Source organism: Sinocyclocheilus rhinocerous, unplaced genomic scaffold (genome assembly GCF_001515625.1).
Source record: "Sinocyclocheilus rhinocerous isolate Xijiao unplaced genomic scaffold, SAMN03320098_v1.1 scaffold377, whole genome shotgun sequence".
In the NCBI taxonomy this organism is placed as follows: Eukaryota; Metazoa; Chordata; class Actinopteri; order Cypriniformes; family Cyprinidae; genus Sinocyclocheilus; species Sinocyclocheilus rhinocerous.
In genome coordinates, this window is record NW_015633195.1 from 801,462 (window position 1) to 822,213 (window position 20,752).

The 20,752-nt window shown below is 35.8% G+C and overlaps 3 protein-coding genes and 1 pseudogene across 4 annotated transcripts in view; 2 read left to right on the plus strand and 2 right to left on the minus strand.

Annotated features, from left to right (window-relative positions):
- The window catches only part of LOC107743895 (small integral membrane protein 15-like), a 2,605-nt gene extending 2,181 nt beyond the window's left edge, over positions 1-424 (minus strand). Inside the window, exon 1 of the mRNA XM_016557344.1 lies at positions 263-424. The gene's annotated coding sequence lies outside the window, so the exon portion shown is untranslated. The remainder of the gene's footprint in view (positions 1-262) is intronic.
- Positions 425-2,235: 1,811 nt separating this feature from the next.
- LOC107743884 (DEP domain-containing protein 1A-like) lies at positions 2,236-9,258 on the plus strand. The gene is made up of 10 exons (XM_016557337.1): positions 2,236-2,468; positions 2,884-3,149; positions 3,233-3,365; positions 3,446-3,567; positions 3,661-3,674; positions 3,782-4,582; positions 6,452-6,624; positions 6,757-6,930; positions 7,874-8,053; positions 8,269-9,258. Exons 1-10 carry the CDS (start codon positions 2,421-2,423, stop codon positions 8,410-8,412), a joined length of 2,055 nt encoding a protein of 684 aa, XP_016412823.1. The 5' UTR covers positions 2,236-2,420; the 3' UTR covers positions 8,413-9,258.
- Positions 9,259-9,858: 600 nt separating this feature from the next.
- On the plus strand, positions 9,859-13,895 carry LOC107743896 (retinal Mueller cells isomerohydrolase-like). 2 transcript variants are annotated; one of them, XM_016557345.1, is made up of 14 exons: positions 9,859-9,903; positions 10,232-10,314; positions 10,520-10,670; positions 10,892-10,999; positions 11,114-11,255; positions 11,700-11,847; positions 11,936-12,017; positions 12,099-12,231; positions 12,338-12,477; positions 12,609-12,738; positions 12,880-12,994; positions 13,188-13,282; positions 13,369-13,480; positions 13,565-13,895. In XM_016557345.1, exons 3-14 carry the CDS (start codon positions 10,624-10,626, stop codon positions 13,711-13,713), a joined length of 1,401 nt encoding a protein of 466 aa, XP_016412831.1. In that variant the 5' UTR covers positions 9,859-9,903; positions 10,232-10,314; positions 10,520-10,623; the 3' UTR covers positions 13,714-13,895. The 2 variants fall into 2 exon arrangements, with proteins under 2 accessions (XP_016412831.1, XP_016412832.1); XM_016557346.1 differs by lacking the exon at positions 10,232-10,314 and having other exon boundaries at positions 9,879-9,903.
- Positions 13,896-14,102: 207 nt separating this feature from the next.
- On the minus strand, positions 14,103-19,198 carry LOC107743885 (methylcrotonoyl-CoA carboxylase beta chain, mitochondrial-like; annotated as a pseudogene).
- Positions 19,199-20,752: the final 1,554 nt, after the last annotated feature.

A 20,752-nucleotide genomic window follows, 5' to 3' on the forward strand; every position in this document is an offset into this window, starting at 1 on the left:
ATATATATATATATATATATATTATTTTTATTTTTTTTTTTTTTTTTTTTCACTTATTTGATACAACGGTTAAACCAGTTACAGTTCTCTAACCAAGTTCGATAGGCAGCACTGACAGCTAAAAGCTAGCAACACATCTTTCTAGCAACTGTTCTACACCACCAATAATGAATGAAAATCACACTATAGTAACTTTTCATACATATTAGTATATAGAGCATGTTGTTCAGTGTGATCTGTTTATACAAAAACGAGCACCCACCAGATAAACCTTTCAATATTTGCCGAGCAGTTTTGAGTCGGAAACTGTCGCCAGAAACACCTAAGCAATTAAAGCGGAAGTGAAACTCTTTACTTGTGTTTGCATTGCAATGTGGGAATTGTAGTCGTTTATTCTTTCGTCTAAAGGCCCGTTCACACCAAGCACGATAACTATAAAGATAACGATAAATGTATAGTTCTAAAAATCGTTCTCAATATTAAAGAATAGCAGAGTTCACACCACGACTATAACGATAAAGGCACAGAGAAACGATATCGTTGGAATCACTTCCAGAACGATTTTTTTCCAGCTGATGAACGATACAAACATTGACAGCCAATCAGAATCCATCCTGCTATAACGAGCTCGAGAATTTAGCAGCAGACGAGTGTGCGCTTACAGACGATATCGTTCGCTGGTGTGGACGCTAATATCGTTATCTTTATAGTTATCGTTCTTGGTGTGAACGAGGCTTTACTCACCCTCAAGTTGTTCCAAACCTGTGAGTTTCTTTCTTCTGCTGAACATAAAAAAAATATATTCTGAAGAATGTTGGTAACCAAACAGTTAACTGTAGCCATTGACGTCCATAGTATGGAAGACAAAAATACTATGGAAGTCAATGGGTGCCAGCAATTTGCTTACCAACATTCAAAATATCATCCAGAAACTCATACAAGTTCGGAAAAACTTGAGGGAGAGTAAATGAGGAAACTGAAATTTTTCTTTTTCAACTATCTTTAATGTAATTCAATATTAAAGAATAGCATAGTTCACACCACAACTATAACAATAACGATACAGAGGAACGATATCGTTGTGATCACTTTCAAAACGATTTTTTTTCCAGCTGATGAACGATACAAACATTGACAGCCAATCAGAATCCACCCTGCTACAACAAGCTCGAGAATTTAAAGCGGCAGACGCACATGCGCTTAGAATAAACAGACGATATCGTTCGCTGGTGTGGACGCTAATATCGTTATCTTTATAGTTATCTTTATAGTTATCGTTCTTGGTGTGAACGGGGCTTAACTCAGAACGGAAACTGCATATTATTGAAAAGGAAACAGTGGACCCAAAAATAGTAATTTGTAACTATAAAACTTTTCAATCTCTTTAAATATATGTAATAAGGTCTTTTATTTTGAATTCAGCATTACTGGCCATTAAATTTTATCGCTGTTAACTATATTTTTCTGCAGCATGAAATGTTATTAATAAAATAAGATAAATAATAAATAAGTGAAATAACACTTTTTTTCGTTTTGTGCTGTATATTGTTTTATTAGCCTTTCTTTTGCACCGCGTTTTACATTTTCTTAGTTTATTATTTTTATAATTTGACCAGTTGCAGTTTATAAAATGTTTGTAAAATGTTATTTATAATATAACCTTTCTTGAACATTTCTTTTAAGGAAAAAAAATTGCATTTTTATTTGTTTATTTTTTATGAGAACATTATGTCAACAAATAAGGAAGCAGTTAAAATTCAAAAATATAAAATAATAAAAAAAAATTATAATGAAAAAAAAATACAAGATAGGGCTATATAATTAAACAGAACACATCACATTCAAAGCAAAAGATATAGTCCCAAAGTAATGCTGTATTTCAGCAAGCTAAACAAAAAATGTTCTGACTTGATAATTTACATTTATGTATATAAAATTTTGTTAACAAGACAAGAAGATTAAGTATATTTAGTTTTTCTGTAAATGCACCTTTTTTCCAATTAACAAATCCAAACAATACATTTTACCAAAGTAAAGAAAATTCTTTATCAATATTCTCATTATCAAATAAAGAAAAGTCTTTCCACAACAATTTAGAGTAATGGAAAAATAGCATTATTCAGACCAATATTTTGACAGCCAATTCTGTCACCAAGGAACAACCAATGTATGGCGCCATATCGATCACGTGACTAAACAAACCGTCCAATCACAATCTTCCGAGAAGTTCGCGTCGTAATTTTAAACGGGTGTGTGAATCGAAACATCCTCGGGTTGTCTATTTACACAGCCAGCGAAAATTCAATGTGCGAGTTCACCTATTCATATATTCGGTAATCTTATTGAATATAGCCTATGGATGCATTCAACAAATCAAAAATAAACTTACGTATATGTAGGAACACATCGCGATCTTTTCAATGAGTTCTCACATCGTCACCCCAGGTCCATACAGGGCCACTAAACTGGTGAGTCTCTCCTGCCTTATTTGATCAAATATGGTCTGCTGATGTATCACACTAGTTTACAAGGCCAATGACCTGCATGTCAGTTTTATCATCCACATATATTTGTATGTAAAGCACTTTGAGTTGTTATTTGTGATCTAAAGAAGTGTTTTATTTTTTATTGAGTGTTCCTTGAATCAGCTAAAAGACTTTTTCTATATGAAGTTCACATTAAAACTGTTTATCATTCCTTCATCATTTATTTTTACTACTTGTACTGTATATTTAATGTTAATTGTGAATACATTTTGAACAACAACAAAAAAGAGTGACAACAATATTACTCTATGAAACTTTTAAATTTTTCTACCAGTCATTGAATTTTGAATTAAGTGATTGCAAGCTCCTCATGTGATATTAACCCTTTATTTTCCAGTGGAATGAAGTAACCAAGCTTTTCCGGGCTGGGATGCCTTTGAAGAAGCACCGGCAGCACTTCAGAGTTTACATGAACTGCTTCACTGCATCAGCAGCTGTGGACTGGTTACATGAACTCCTGAAGAACAACAGCAATTTTGGACCCGAGGTCACCAGACATCAGACAATCCAGCTGCTGAAAAAGTTCTTGAAGAACCATGTTATTGAAGATGTGAAAGGTAGATGGGGCATGGAAGACCTGGAGGACAACAGTCAGCTGTACAGGTATGATAAAGTGGATGTTTTTGAGAAATTTGGTTTAAAAAGAAATTGAGAAACGAGGTTTTCTGGTTTAAAATATGCTTCAGGTTTCCATCAACATCTCCGCTGAAGCCCATTCCTAACCGTGCCCCTGTTTTGAGGAAAAAAAGCATATCTATGATGGACAGGGAGAGTTTCTTCAAATTCAGGAGCTCGAAGAAATTTGACAAAGAAATATTGGTAATTTTTGTTGTTTCAAATGTGTTGTTAATGTGAAATTTCATTGCAGATGTATAATATCCACTTGCTATTTCACACAGGAAAATGTGGATCCAGAAACACAAGAATCTGCTATAGGATCATCCTCAGGTGAGACGGAGCACTGCAGGGAGCTCACAGAGGACGACATTCAAGTCATCTGGAAGAATGTCACACTTACGCAGTAAGCCGACCTCCCCCCACACCATCTGTCTCATATATAGTTTGCATGCATTGTAGTACACAGCTTTGCACCAAAAGTACTTCCTGTTTGCAGTCACTTACAATTAAGTGAGATAATCTAATGCTAATACTTTGATGTATTGCTTGGTTCTAGGGCTGTGCGATATTGAAGAAAAATGCGATATGCGATAACTCATTAAATAATTCGATCCCAGCCAAAACCCCAAATGTGAACGCTGCCAACCTGTTCAAATCGACCGAATGCCTCCTGCTGAGCTTAATAAGAAAAGAGGCCTTCGATGAAGCCGATTCGCCCATGAGGGAAGTTTTCAGTTCAAAAGCAGAGACTAAGTTAGAAACCCATAGAGCACAGCAGCCTGTTTTTAGAGGTAGAAGGGCCAGTGATGGAGACCGGCTGGGCGGTAGCTATCTAGAAATTCCTCTGGCTCACAAAACAGAAGTCCCATATGGCAGGCTTCGGTCAAGAAGTTGCTCTTTGGAGGGAATTGTTGATAACCGTTCAAAGAACAGACTTCTCAGATTATCTGAAAGCCTACAGTCCTGCAGCAGTGATAAATCATCCTCTCAAACAGATTCTCCAGTAGACCCAAACCTCAAATTTGAGCTACAAGGTTCCTTAGTGTCCATAAACTCTTGTATTCAAACTTCCAGCAACAACACAAGCACCCAACTCCCTTCCGATCTTCGCCGAACCAACCAGAGACCCTCCAGGGCCCGGCCTAGAAGCATCGGTAACTTGTTTGACATAAAGGAGAATAGAGAAATGTCTGCTAGCAGCTTTAGCATCCACGCTCCTGTGGCTGAAATTACCATGAGACCAGATTCCACATCCAGCATTGGCCTTCGAGGTCCTGGTTTGCTCAGTTTGCATGGAAGTTGCATGGACATTAGGGCAGGTCCAAGCTTTAGCAGACGCTGTCAGAGCTCTCTGGACCTGAGCAAACCTGCACTCACTCGGCCCCCTTCGGCCCCATTAGCACGCCACCCTGAGCAAAGTAAGAGCATGTGAAAAACACACATGAACCATGAGGATGTTCTTCTCTGTTTGTGCTTGAGCATGTGTTTGTTTGTGCCCGCCAGACTAACGTGAATTATAATTCTTAAAGTGATAGTTCACCCAAAAATTTACTCACTCTCATGTTTTTCCAAACCTGTATATCTTACTTTCTTGCTTGGAACACAAAAGAGATACTTAGGAGGGAAAAAAGCTGCTCTTATTTTCTTGCTAAATATCTCCTTAGAGGTATGGAACGATATAACAGATTTTTAATTTTGGGGTGAACTATCACTTTAATGCTAACTAATTCTATGGCACACTTTGGCTACTAATAATACTTTTTTATGTTATATATTTAGTCTCACGCTGGAGTGGCAGTGAGGAATTACTCAGCTTATGACTTCAGGTAATGGATGTAGCATGCAGATGGCTTGAGCTTTACATCAACAGTCAGCTGTGCCATTGCATTAAGAGCAGTGTAGACCTCATGTACTATTAAAATTCAAGGTTGAAGTTTGTCGGGATGTGGGCCAATGTTTTATGTTTACTCATCTGTTCTTGTCAACTCTGTTTGCAACTCAGGGTCAGGTGCTGAACGGCCACTGACTGTACACTCATAAAGCTCACGAACCACTGGTCAAATACCAAACCAAACACTTCTGACCTGTGCTTCGCTGTCTTACATTTGTGCCAGATGTCACTCTGTGTCTTACATAGTGTTCTTATTGTGACAAGACAGTTTTTGTCTTAACCAACTGGGTCAACCAACGAGCCGGTTTGCATTGTTTGGTTTCGAAAGTGACAGCAAAGACTTTTGAACTTTCTATTAATCTAAAAATACTGAAAGCTATGTTTCACAGTTTGCACAAAAATATTAAGCAGCACAACTGCTTTAAATGTTGATAATAATACAAAATGTTTCTTGAACACCCAATCAGCATATTAGGATGATTTCTGAATGATGTGACTCTAAAGACTGGAGTAATGATGCTGAAAATTCAGCTTTACCATCACAGGAATAAATTACAGTTGAAAATATATTGAAATAGAAAACAGTTATTTTAAATTGTGCAGTATTTTTGTGTTCAATTTGGAAATGAACTAGTAATCAATTAAGTAAATCTAAGTATTGTGTGCAGAGTCCCATGGGATTGTTACAGTTGAAGTCAGAATCTGCAGAATGTTAATTATTTTACCAAAATAAGAGGGATCATACAAAATGCATGTTATTTTTTATTTAGTACTGACCTGAATAAGATATTTCACATAAAAGATGTTTACATATAGTCCACAAGAGAAAATAATAGTTAAATTTATAAAAATGACCCTGTTCAAAAGTTTACATGTGCTTGGTTAATAATACATTGTTGCTTCCTGGATGATCCACAGCTTTTTATGTTTTGTTTTGTGATGGTTGTTCATGAGTCCTGGGAAATCCTTCAGGTCCGACAAATTTTCCAGCATCTTTTGCATATTTCAACCCTTTCCAACAATGACTGTATGATTTTGAGATTCATCTTTTCACACTGAGGACAACTGAGGGATACGCAACTATTACAAAAGGTTCAAACAGTCATTGATGCTTCAGAAGAAAAAATGATACTGCAAAGTGTATGTAAAATGTTGACCACAACTGCATATTATCGTTAGTTATTGTAATTTGAATTCTCTTAGGCATACCAAGCGTAGCAAGATATTTCATTACATGTAAACTGTGTGTTGCTGAAAGCAGTTAATGTGTGTGATTTGATCATCAGTACTGACTACATGATGTTTAAGTTTTATGTGTATTCATCTTGTTTGTATTTAACTTCTAGTCCTGTGCTGTGGTTTATTTCGGTTACATGTGGGTCACATCACGTTCCAGGTTTATTGCAGCCGTCACTGGAGCGGGTGGCCGTCGAGGCCCTGCAGCTCTGCACGTTACTCCTGCCACCAGCCAGCCGCCGCAAACTACAGCTACTTCTGCGAATGATCTCGCGCATGAGCCAGAACGTGGACATGCCGCGGCTGCATGATGTCATTGGAACAAGGACAGTGGTCAGGAAGAGTCCAGTAGAGCTTATATAGATGGATTTTGTTTTTTATCATCTCAATCACATTAAAGTGAATATAGTGTTTTCCCGTTCTTTCGTACACATTGCATATACATTTGCGTTTATGTGTGTGCAGTTGGTGCAGACGTTCTCTAGGTGTGTGTTGAGCTGTGAGGAGGTGGATGATCTGGACGAGCTCTTGGCTACAAGGCTGTTATCGTTTCTCATGGATCACCATCAGGAGGTCCTGGAGGTGCCTGTGTACCTGCGTAATGCTGTGGAAGATCACATCAGTTATCTCAAATCACTGGTGAGTCCTGACAAACCACATGGAAATTAAACTCACACTGTATATTTCTTAGAAAAAACGTTTATTTAAATGTATATTTATTTTAATATTAACAATATATTAGCAGTGTTGTTTAAAATGCTAACTATATAGAACTATAATTAACTACATTTCGATAAAGCTGTTCCGCTCATCAAGGCTGCATTTGTTTAATCAAAAATACAGTTAAAAGGATAATATTGTGAAATTATTATTATAGTTTAAAATAACTGTTCTCTGTTTTAATATATTTTAAGTGTAATTTATTCCTGGGATGGCAAAGCTGAATTTTCAGCAGCTATTACTCCAGTCTTCAGTGCCACATGATCCTTCAGAAATCAGTCTAAGATGTCTTATTATTATCAATGTTAAAAACAGTTGGTCTTGCCTAATATCTTTATGAAAATCTTGATATATTTTTTCCATGATTCTTTGATGAATAGAAAGTTAAAAAAGAACAGCATTTATTAGAAATAGGAATCTTTTGTAACATTATAAATCTTTTCACGGTCACGTTTGATCAAATTAATGCATCCTTGGTTAATAAAGTGTGAATTAATTTACACAAAAAAAATCTGACCCCAGACTTTTGAACGGCAGTGTATATTTTAAATCATTTTAATTTAAAGCAACTTGCAACCTGAGGATGAAGGAATAGACAGAACTTGAGTTAAAACAAAAGCATCTGTTGTCAGCAATTCTGTCTCATCCCTCAGTTTGTAAAATCAAAGATATTTTTGTTTGTATTGTAATGGATTTACAATAGATGTCTTCAGGGCCATTGTATTGGAGGAATTAAACATAGAACATGTTAAATTGTATTTAAACCAAATTAATCATGAGAAGAGATGCCTCTGTTTATTCATTTATTCTTGCATTATATTTTGTTTATTCACCATTCATTTGCATGCGTTCTGGATCTCAGACCACATTCCGAGGCTCCGGTGTTGCCATGCCGACATACTCATTCTGCAGGCAGATCAGCACTCAGGAGTTTGAAGAGCAGAAACTCTCTGTGTCCCAGACTGCTCTTGCTGACCTACTGGAGAGTCTCATAAAGGACAAGAGCATGTCTGTGAAAGAGAAGAAAAAGAAGCTAAAACTGGTATTTATTTACTGAACTTCTCATATCTCATAAACATCCTGCTGTTTCCACGGAAGGGATACAAAATAAGGCCTTAAACATTTTTATTACTTTATTTTCTAGCAGTAAATATTAAACACAAATTGAAATTTAGTGTTGATTTATTGTTTGTTTGTTCATTTTATGACGTCCTAACAGCAAATCGACTTTTTTTTTTCTTTTTTTTCTTCTCTCAGTTTCAGAAGGAACATCCTGACATCTACTCGAGACGTTTTCCTACAACAGAGAGTGAAGCTCAGCTTTTTGCAGATAAACCAAAGATAAAACCGCCAATGCTGTTAAGCATCAAGAAAGCCAAAACCTTCGGTATTCGAAACTGAATACCTCTTAAAATGCTCATGTGTGAATGATATTTTGGGAGCCTGGGTGAGTTTAAAGACCTTTAGTTGATCTGTTGCAGTAAAAGGGCTGACATTGGAACGCATCAGTATAATCTGAACTGTACCTTTTGTTGAAGTGTTTTTTTTTTTTCTTGTTTCTTGTGGTATTTCTCTCTAGTGAAGTGACTTTTATTTCAGTTTCAATACAGATGTCTATTTTAATGTTATTTATTTAAGGTGTATGATTTACTGTAAGTTATTGGGAGCTTTTAGATATTCAGTGTCATAATAACTGCAAAAAAATCAGAGGACCCTCAGCAAATATTATGCAAATAGGCTTAACATGCTGTTTACATGGAGTCGTCTTGAAATAAAATGAAGATTTTATTTTTAGTCTTGTAACATTGTTTATGTTTCAGTTTTTAGTCCCTTGTTTTTCTGTGATCACCTTTTTGTGTGTCATCTTCAGGTGTCTTCACTATTAAAGACAAATATATAGGTTTTATGTGTAATGTGGGAGTTTCCTGGCTACGAAGCTAGTATGGGTTAATTTGCACTGTTTTTTCATCTCAAATGTGCTAATGTTGTCATTTCTTATGATGTACATATTTTCTTTCTAGTCATTATTGTCTATTCATTGCTTATGTTCTTCTTTGTTTTATCATCTTGCACTCAGTCATTGTGCCGATTCAGTGGCTTGTATTTTAAGAATGAAAGACTAAACTTGGGCAATGATTGATTTATGGTTTTACTGTATCGTTAATGAGCATAAGTGAGCCAAATCCATTACGTTTTATGTTTTTTATTACTTTATTGTATCACCATAAATACTTATACTGTTTCTGATCTATGCAATAAACATTTTTTTAAATAAGCATTTTTTGTTTGTTTGTGTTTAATTATGGAAGAATTGTCAGTATTTGAAAGATATGAATGTTCATTCATATGTGCATGCCTTTGTAGTCTCTGACTTGTGAGAAGTGCTGCTGTGTGCACCTTCACCAGTATTCACATCCAGTCTCCGTTTATGAATGATATGGTACTCTGACCCTGAAAAAACTAATCGTTTGTCATCCAGGGAAGTAAACAAAGAAAATGTGATTAATGGAATGCCTTTTCACATGCCACATTCCCATGTCTTTTGTTAAGACTATGGGCAATTGGCAACTTTTTGTATTGTTATATTGTGGATTCTTGTTATGGATGTTATTTATTTACATTTATTTCTTAATTTTAAAAAAATATTCATAAAGCTTTCTGCAAATTGAGCCAGTTCACCACAGGTTCAAATGTGTTCTTCATTTGCTCTGTAGTGTCTTTCAGGAAAGTAAAAATGAGTGGAAATGTTCTTGGTCTGAACACAAAGGGCTTTTTGTTTCAGAGCCGGAGGAGGAGTTCTAAGACTCTGTGGCTGTTCCTGGGAACAGAACAGTTCTGGTTTACACACACGGGCATCATCTCACCTCAAACTCATTTCAACATGGTCAGCCGGTGAGTAATGGAACTTTTCAGTCTCAGTCGAACTGCTCAGATTGTACAAATGTTTTTTGGTAGGGGAAAACGTGTTTCATTTATTGTTAATTTTAAATATATTTCTTTTTAAAAGTGATGTTTCCTTAGTCATTTGTTTCTTTCAAGCTTATATTTTTATTCCCTTTGGGCAATGTATAATTTAGAAGAATGTGCAAAATGCCTCACGAATGAGTATGTTAGTATAAGTTTAGTTGCCTCACGAATGAGTATGTTAGTATAAGTTTAGTTGTTTTCTTTTTCATTTTAGTTCATTATGTTAAAAATATGGACATCTGTTTTCATTCAGTCTTGAACACCCAGCCGGTGGCTATAAAAAAATCTTTGAGTCATGTGAAGAGTTAGCTGAGCCCATTCCTGCTCATGTCTCAGGTTGTATGCCTATAATCTTATAAATCAAGCATTTTCAATTTGATAATTTTCCACATTTAGTTTCTCCATGCTTTCATTGAAGGGAAAAGTGTATGCATCTTCTGCTGTGGCCGATGTAAATGCCTTGTAGCCTTTGATATGGGAGCTGTTTTATAGACATTTGGGGGCTGAAGAATTTGTTTGGTTAAAGTCTCTCTCTCTGCAGGCAATATCCCTGCCTGGCTCACTGGCAGTCTGCTCCGTATGGGCCCTGGGCTCTTTGAGATTGGAGATTAACCTTTTTACCACCTTTTTGATGGTCAGGCCCTCATGCACAAGTTTGACCTGAAGGATGGACATGTCACTTATTACCGCAGGTAAAACCCCTGTATTTTCATGTGTTTATCGTGCAGTAATACCCAAATATATAAATAAACTGCAACCCAAATTGAGTTTTGACCTAAATGTTTTGCAGTAATTTACTGGAATGGAAATAACTAGTGTTGGACTAACTTGTTTTGTAAAAAAGTGGTTTACACAATAAAGAAATGAGATTTTACTAAATCTAATGAATATTTACTGGCACCTTTTACTTTAGGTTTATCAGAACTGATGCTTATGTGAGAGCCATGACAGAGAAAAGGATTGTGATCACAGAGTTTGGCACCGCTGCATATCCAGATCCATGCAAAAACATCTTTTCCAGGTCTGGAGAGTATTTTCTGTTCAATTTCATTTGGGAGTAGAATAATAACGCCATGAAAACAAATGTACTCTTAATGGTGCATTTATTTTTGGAACTTCCTTTTTTTCACATCAGGTTTTTTACTTACTTTCAAGGCATTGAGGTGACGGACAACTGCCTTGTCAACATCTACCCTATTGGTGAGGACTTCTATGCCTGCACGGAAACCAACTACATAACCAAAGTTGATCCTGATACCCTAGAAACAATAAAAAAGGTAGGCTTTTGCACTGTTGCCCAATTTTGAGGCTATTAACAATAACATAAATCCTTTAAAGGAATAGTTCACCTAAAAATGAACATAAAGCCTCAGGCTTTACACTGCATTACATCAGTTGCTCGCCAGTGGATCCTCTGCAGTGAATGGGTGCCATCAAAATGAGAGTCTAAACAGCTGATAAAAACATCACCATAATCCATAAGTAATCCCCACGACTCCAGTCCATCAGATAACATTGTCCTGTTGATTTCTTATAGATTATTTTCTTTTTATCAGCTATTTGTACTCTCATTCTGATGGCAAAGGATGTAATGCATGAGATGTAAATTTTCTCCAAATCTGTTCCGATGAAGAAACATCTGCATCTCGGATGGCCTCAGTTTTCAGCAAATTCTAATTTTTGGATGAACTATTCCTTTAACATCTCTATTTTCCCCATAGGTGGACCTCTGCAATTATCTCTCAGTAAACGGTGTGACTGCACATCCACATACTGAACCAGACGGCACTGTATATAACATTGGGAACTGCTTTGGGAAGAACATGTCACTGGCCTACAACATTGTCAAGATCCCTCCACCACAAGAAGGTTGGTATATTGCTTTGTTTGCATAAAAGGATCTTATTAATGCATTCTGAGGAGGTGTTTAACTTTCTATTATCATTTGTTTCATCAGATAAATCTGATCCAATTGAGAAGTCAAAGGTTTTGGTGCAGTTTCCAAGCAGTGAGAGATTCAAACCATCCTACATCCATAGGTTAGTACTATAATGTAATATAACAACAATCTGTTCTTCATAATTAAAATAAATATTAATATAATAATATATATTTCACAGCTTTGGCATGACAGAGAACTACTTTGTGTTTGTTGAGACTCCTGTGAAGATCAATCTACTGAAATTTCTGACTTCCTGGAGTATCAGAGGGACAAATTATATGGACTGCTTTGAGTCCAATGACAAAATGGGTGTAAGTCAGAGCTTGCTGGCATTATATCATGTTCCTAAGGTTAATTATAGGCTTAAAAAAAAATGTTGTACGTTAACTGATCCTCTTCATTTGGCTGCATTCCCAGACATGGTTTCTTCTGGCAACCAAGAATCCAGGAGAAAACATAGACCACAAATTCAGAACATCTGCCTTTAATCTTTTCCATCACATTAACTGTTATGAGGACCAAGGCTTTATTGTGGTTGACCTGTGCACTTGGAAGGGGTAAGGCTTTTTTTTATTGAAGCTTTAGCTAATAGATCAATGAAACAAAAAACACTCTGCACATGAATTTGATAATGGCTCAAAATTTAGAATATAGTGATCATCTGTGGCCCCCTTTCTTTGATTGACAGGCATGATTTTGTGTATAATTACCTATATTTGGCAAACGTGAGGCAAAACTGGGAGGAAGTCAAAAAAGCAGCCATAAGAGCTCCACAGCCAGAGGTGCGGAGATACGTGCTTCCACTGGACATCCACAGGGTAAGAGTTATCATGATACTATTTCACCTCAGGAACAATTACATTGAATTCAGTTTGTTTCATTCATTTTGATCTTTCCAATGCAAAAGTTCATTCCTTTGTTCAACAGTCTGTTAGTTCGTTCCTTTGTTGTTTTTGCAGGAAGAGCAGGGAAAGAATTTAGTTTCGCTTCCATACACCACAGCCACAGCTGTCATGTGCAGTGATGGAACCGTTTGGCTTGAACCTGAAGTTCTTTTCTCTGGACCGCATCAAGGTAAATATTCAGCACCTTCCTTATTTGGAAATTGTCATAAATACAGCAGAGTTATTACAGTTTTTATAATAAAAAAAATATATATATATGTTTAATTACTATTGCATTGATATCCAGTACTTAAAATTTAATGTAGATTTAAAAAAAAATAGATTGAAAGTTTTTCTTCTTCGGGGTTCTGTTTGTGTTTCAGCTTTTGAGTTTCCTCAGATTAACTACAAAAAATACTGTGGGAAAAATTACACCTTCGCTTACGGACTTGGGTTAAACCACTTTGTTCCAGACCGGGTGGGTGTGACGTGATACTGAAAACATTCTTCATGTTCAACATTTGTTCTGTGTTTGTGATTTGTGTTCTTTTTGTGGGGTTTTAGATTTGCAAGTTGAATGTGAAAAGCAAAGAAACGTGGATATGGCAGGAGCCAGATGCCTATCCATCCGAACCACTGTTTGTGCAAAGCCCTGATGCTAAAGACGAAGATGATGGTATTGCATATCTTTTACTAAACAAAATATATATTTCTGATCTGTTTATTCTCGATATAAATGTCTTCTTTCTGCTTTTCTTAGGTGTTCTTCTGAGTATTGTAGTGAAACCAGGAGTCACCCAGAGGCCAGCGTTCCTCCTCATACTCAATGCCACTGACCTGACAGAAATAGCACGTGCAGAGGTTGATGTCATGATTCCTGTCACTCTTCATGGCCTGTACAAACCTTAGAGGATCAGAATCATGACGTTCCATTTCAGTAAACAGACAATACTTTCAAATTTGAAATTTTTTAATAATACATGTAAAATCCTTTAATGTTATTGTTGCTCATTTAAATGGGCCAGTTATATGACCTGATATGCTTGTAATGCAACAGCTTTTTGATAACGTGTACTATAGGAAATACTTTTTTTTTTAAATAAACTTTTTACTTCAGCATTAAGGAAAAATTATTTATTCACAAGTAAAATTCCATATGTACAAATGTGTTTGTTACATCAGTCAGAAAATCACAATGATAAGGCACTGCTGTTGATTACAGCCACAGTGTCATTAAAATATAAAGATATGTGTTAGTTTATTACTTTAATAAAACACCTTATACGAGTTTATAAAATTCACTGAGGTTTCTGCAGAGGTAGTGTTACAGTCTGAGAAAAGGCGTCCTCATTTTCATGAAGCATGTGTTTTATAAAGCTTTGTTATTTCAAGAGTGCAATCCATAGTTTGAAGAAAGTCCATAAATTGTGAAAAAAGTGAATGTTTTAAGATAATAATGAAAAAGTTATTTGGGCAGTTAAACCACACTTAAAAATATATTCATGCAATTGCATTAGATAACAAAATATCAATACAAGTGGAATTTATTTGAAAGAAATATTCCAGGTTATTATAAAGAGGTTTTAACTAGGATCACTAGTTAATTCTAATTAATATCACTTAGGTTTACTTTAATGATGCCACTAAAACCCTCAACAGTTGCTTTTCATTATGGCCTTCCAGTGAAAAATCTAGTGCTCTGTGTTTTTTTTTTTTTGTCTATAATTTGTAAAGTATGAGGTATCAAGATGAATTACCTAATTTTTAAGAGAAAATTAAAAGGGAAAATTAAACCAACATTCATATTTGTATAGCAAATGTACAAATAGAAGATTAATCATTGAACCACATAGAAAAAATAATAATAATTTGCTAGCTCTTTTACCTTTCTGGTGTCTTGAGGTCGAATAACACCATCACCCCACAGTCTGCCAGTGGAAAAGAATGCTGAACTCTCTTCCTCCAACCTTCACAAGGTCAACATTTTTAATTATTTTTTAAATATATTTTAATTTATTTATATGTATTTATTTTATGCATTTTTAATACACCTTTAAAACAGCCAGTTATGGACCTTAAACTATGTCACAAATAAATTTGACATCCTGTTACATTGGCTCTTACATCTCATTAATCTGTGTGATTTCCTCTTCAGTCTTCAGCACAAATGCATCTGAGTGGCCTGGGGCCAAAATCGACACTCTTGCATTGGGCCACAGGAACAGGAAATTAGGGTCAAAAGCCCTTCCACACTAAAAAAGTGTTCAGAAAGATTTTACATTTTTAACTGCTCAGTTTTTTGTTTGTTTTTTAGATTTATAAAATCTAATAATATATATCAGATTTATATACTGACCATAGCATAGCTGTCACCTCCATGACAACCTCCAATAACCACAGTAATTTTGGGAACAGAAGCACAAGCCACAGCAGACATCATGGAACCCTGAGCCTTCAGTCTGTTAGTGTTGGACTCTGCCTAAGGAGGATGGGAAAGAGAACAAGAGGTTTAGACGAATGAAGTGAAGAAAAGAGGAAAGAGAGCAAGTAACAAAGTAAAACAAGATGCCGTGTGAGCAGGGCCAGATATCATTCCATTAAAAAACCCACTTCTTTGTACCAAAGTGGAAACCACTACAGTTTTCTGTGTATCACATGCATATTTAAATTAAATTACAAGTAATTTGACTTCCTTTTTACAGAATCTTTGTAACTGATGGAAAGTCAGCATATAAATGTCTTCCGTTGTACCTTGGCTTGTGAGATTGTGTGTGCAGGTTCCGGTGCTGTGTTTTGCAGGAAGATGAGGGGAATGTCTCTCTGGTCACACAGCTGAACAAAATGACTACCTTTCAGGGAAGCTTCATGTGTCAGCTCTCCATTATTTGCCACGATTCCAATCTGATGACTAAAAATTAAATCAGCTTTCAATGTGACCATAGTAAAGAAACAGGAAAACATAACTGAGGTTTGCCAATTCAAAACCCCTCTGCTAATATGTTCTGGGTGGTTGCTAAGCTGTTCAGGGTGGTTTTTAGCATGTAACTACAGTCTTCTGGGTGGTTCCTTACTGAGTGAAGTGTAAAAAGCCTTTATGATATTTTAGCCCCCAAAATATGACTCATTCGATGTCAATTTTTCAGATTTATTCACACTTTATTGTCTGCCAGGTGAAAATTTTAAGTCTAGTTGATTAAAAAATAACCTACATCTTCTCAACAAGCCACATAATTAAAGGTATAATTCATGTCTGTAGCACAAACAATGTGGGATAAATTTAACAAAGACTTTAAACTCTGAGTGATTTTGGCAGCAAGCACTGCCAATTAAATAAAGGTGAAAGCAAATATTAAATATAAAGTAACAAAAGAAATATCAGTTTAAAAATACAGAGTAGTGTTTGTCCAGCGTAACAAACCCCTCAATAACAGTTTTATCTGAGCATCTCTGACGTAGATTCATTTTTTTGGTAGGAGTTTCAGATTGCCACGACAACAAAGCAGCTCTCAGAGACGCTCTTTGTGTGATTAAATAAAAGATGCTTGAAGAGATCGGTTCCCATCTTTAGCCATGATCTGAAATCTCAGTAGAAAAAGAGTCCTTCTCTTAATCCACATCCTGATCAGATCTGATTGGTCAGACATTCAGAAGCATGAAAATCAGATTTTCGAGGTTAACAGGGTTAACTGTTTTATCTTTACATTTACCATTATACTGTCTAACATTTTACTGTCAAGGCAGTGTCCTGATTGCTTGAGGTGACCTAGAAACATGTTTAAACAGTGGGATAAAAGGTTTATTTTCAGTTTTTAGAAAGACATTTTAAATGCCACTTACACAATAATCAAAACGCCTCACTTTATTCTAATAACAAATTAAACTAAAAACATCTACTAAAAACATCCTCCAAAAGCTATTACCCTTCAATTCTGGCAAACCCAGTGACGAGGGAGGTATCATAACGATGCAAATGCACATGTCTTTACCAGTCTGACATCCATGCTGTGATTGTAGCAACGGGGTGCAAGGCCCATGAGATCGTCCACGTTGTACAGGGGCTCCTCAACCTGAGTGCAGTCCTCCTCTGGGAGCTCATAATTTAGGGTTGCGATGATGTTTCTGGTATACTCATATGCCTCATTCTCTGCTGAAGCAAAATGATCCGCACAGCCGCTCACTCTAGTGATACAGACAAGGAGGCAGGACATTTGCAGTTAAATTAGAGAAATATTGAGAAAAAAATATTTCACCTGAGCAAAACTGTGCCGGATGCATTTATAATATCATTGCAATATTAATATTGAGTTCAATTATTATATTATATATTAATACTATTATTTTGTATTTATAAATAAAAATTATATTTCATTTTATTAATATTATGGTCAACTATTATATTATTTGTGTATTATATTCCATCAGCTAAGCAAAACTATGCAGGATACATGTGAAACACTGCTCCCAAATTAATATTATATTTAATAATTTTTATATTATATTTATTTGTATTATATTTATATTAATTATTATATTAGCATTTTTCTATTCTATCTGTTTTCTTTTTATTTATTATATTATTTTAAAAACCCTTGCTATGTGTACTGCGTTAAGCTAACTGAGACTTGCTCTTTTGTTGATTTTGATTGCTTCCATTGTCCTCATTTCTAAGTCGCTTTGGATAAAAGCGTCTGCTAAATGTAAATGTAAATATTATATTGTATTATATTAATACCGTTATTTTTCTTTATAATTCTGTTATTATTAAAGGGGTGCACTTAATTTGTGTTTTTTTTAATATTATGGTCAATAGTTTTATATTATATTTTTAAATGAACCGAATACTCTGTTCTGCTTTAAATATACCCCCAAAACTTGACTGACAATCAGTGAAGCAAAGCAGGATGGTTTTGGTCTGTCTGTTAACCATCACATGTTCATCATTATTTATCTATTAATAACATGGTTGTGGACATACAGGAAACCACTGCTCTGGAGAACAAGATATAAGAAAATGCAACCAAAATAGGAAACAGCATACTCTGAGTGCAGCCTGGCTCCTCACAGGTCCTCTGGAGAAACCTCCTCTCCGGTTGCAGTTTTCACCAGCGGTGGGCCTCCCAAAAATATTGTTCCTATCCTGTGGACAATCACCGCCTCCTCAGACATAGTGGGGACATAAGCGCCAACAACTGTGCATGACCCGCACACTACTGCCACCTAGAGGTAATGACATTACATCGCATCAGATCAAACATTTACCAGTACACTCAAATAAAAGAATAACACAATAATAATAATAATAATAATTCACCAGGAATGGATATTTGTTTTTTAATAAGAATATTTTGCATAAATCTTTTAATACCTGAGGAATCTTCATGCTGACATAACTGCTTCATTGTAAAAGGTGCGTCCTCCATGGTTTCTTTCAGGAAAGATCTCTGACTGTCGATACAGCAGTTGCACAACCATTAATGCACCATTAAGAGATAACAGAGATCGCCATGGCAACAGATGCAAGTTACCTGAAGAGGCAGAAATGCGCCACCACTGTCCACCAAGTAAACAGAGGGCAAGCGATTCTGCATGGCCACAACCTGCGCCCTGAGCTTGCTTTTTAACTGTGATGGGATACGCTGTACCTCCTTTCACAGTGGCATCATTAGCAATGAACATGCACCAAAGTCCATTAATTTGACCGATTCCTATGGAAAAATAAAGAACTGTTACTAAGGAAGAGGAATTCCTATGCACAAATATTTTAATATCAATTAATATCTAATAATATTAAGTCTAATGAATCCAAATAATAAATAAAGTCTAATATTATGTCTAATAATAAAAGCCAAGCAATAAATAAACAACCCTCACACACTTTAATAGTTTCAGGCACTAAAAGGAGAAAAATGCCATATTTATTTAATTATTATTTAATGATTAGTAACAATACTGCAACCTTCATTTAAATGACAAAATTTAAAATCCTCACAAAGAAGCATGACTGAATTTCTGATTTTGACCTTTGTAATGCCTAGCAAAATTTTGTTTTTATTCATAAATTTTTTTATTAACCATAATTCGTATATGATAATACTTTTCACTGTATTATGTAGTATATTACCTGTGAGACAGCCTGCTGATGGGATGTCTCCATATGGCAGACCAAAGCCAGCAAAAGGAGAAAGTGCTATGCCTGCTATGGCATTTTCAACCCCTCCACACCCCCCCCCATTACTTTTCCCTTGTGCTCAAGGTATCTGTTGAAACAAGACAATATTATACAGGGTGAATATTACTTACTTATGTGATGAATTTTATGATAAGGGAAATATTGCAATGTAAAAGTGGAGATTGACTTCATACACATGTCTGTGAGCTGAAGGAAATTCTCCATCTATAACTGGAAAGGCACTTGGCAGGCATCTCCTGCGCACAGTGGAGCTCATACAGCGGGACGACGCTGCTGGCTGATGTGTCCTATGTGTCAAGGCTCGCTACAGACCGCCTGAAACAGGCGAATGTGTGCAATGGTATGCAGTGCAGCTGAAAAGATTGGATGATGTGTCCCATGACAGTGGATTTTGAGAGAATGATGCTCTAGTGAGTTCTATGAGTTTATTCCCTTTTATATGGGAAGACCTGGTGAAATAAGAGACATGCATTTTATATGTAATAACTCCAGGAATTACACACTGGGCTTGGGAATTCTATTCAAAACACCAGCTTTAATATTAATATTAATAATAATAATAATAATTATTATTATTATTATTATATTAATAATATTAAATAATTTAGATAGATAGATAGATAGATTATTAGTTGTAAATTATCAGTTATTATTGTTATTCGTTAAATTACGAATAATCACGTTTGTGATGACTGGGATCTAAATGAATAACGCTAAAGAATACACCTTTCACTTGTTTTTGACTGACACTGACACAATAAAGATGCTATTTGTCACAGTAGAGGTCGTCATTCAAGTTTCGTGCACATACACGCACGCTAAATGTAGCTCTGGCAGCAACGGGCAAGAAATATGAAGGGACAGGTGTCAGTGTTGAGCTGTAATATTATAGACTACAATCAACACGAAATAGGCTAGGCCTACTCAAGACCATGTAAAAAAGATTCTATAACAGGGCTGTACAGTGCGACATATATGTCGCACGTGCTACGAAAAAACTGGTCTGTGCGATGAATAAATTTACCACTGTAGCACGTGTGCGATACAGTTTTGCATGTTCATAGCACAGCCGCTTAATAGTGTGTAGTGATTTCGTTGTGCTTGTTTGTGTGTGAGAGGTTGATTATACTTGGTAGTTAGGGGTGTGCAATATGACGATTTTTGATCGTGGACGATTAAAATGTCTCCACGATCTGCTTTTGAAGAAATATCGTTGTATCGTGCTACAGCGACATTCTATCAGCTGCAGTTCTGGCGCCTCCCTCCGTCTCAATATAATGTACAACGCCACATGCATTCACATCAGTGTTAGCTCAGCGGTAGAGTTACTCTCACGGGACACTGCACTTATGCGCAATCACAAAACTACATTATTTCCATCTGCTTTAAAGCAATACCGGTTAAACATTTAACTCACGTGCTGTTCTGCATGCGCTTTTTCTGAGCGCGTACTCAAGAAGCGCGCTCACACTGAGAGCCTGTCAAAAAGCTATGGAGATAGAATTGTTGCTTAATTCCAAATAAATAGATTACGATCCATAAATAAATGTAAAGAGATTAACAAACATTAAACATATTGACAAATAAATAGAATGAGATCCACAAATAAATCTTAAAGTTTCACAAACATGAATTAAATTCACAAATAAATCAAATGAGATTTGCAAATAAAAAAACATATTCACAAATATATATTTATGTCACAACCACAACTTTGCCTGGCATTTATTTGTGAATCGCGTCCTGTGCATTTGTAGA

Excerpts from the sequence above, each read along its gene's own strand:
- LOC107743884 (XM_016557337.1), top strand. The coding sequence starts at position 2,421 with ATGAGTTCTCACATCGTCACCCCAGGTCCATACAGGGCCACTAAACTG. Across the intron at positions 4,583-6,451 it reads AGCACGCCACCCTGAGCAAA|GTTTATTGCAGCCGTCACTG; the intron begins GTAAGAGCATGT and ends ATCACGTTCCAG. Across the intron at positions 6,931-7,873 it reads TCAGTTATCTCAAATCACTG|ACCACATTCCGAGGCTCCGG; the intron begins GTGAGTCCTGAC and ends TCTGGATCTCAG.
- LOC107743896 (XM_016557345.1), top strand. The coding sequence starts at position 10,624 with ATGCACAAGTTTGACCTGAAGGATGGACATGTCACTTATTACCGCAG. Across the intron at positions 11,256-11,699 it reads CCCTAGAAACAATAAAAAAG|GTGGACCTCTGCAATTATCT; the intron begins GTAGGCTTTTGC and ends TTTTCCCCATAG. Across the intron at positions 11,848-11,935 it reads GATCCCTCCACCACAAGAAG|ATAAATCTGATCCAATTGAG; the intron begins GTTGGTATATTG and ends TTGTTTCATCAG.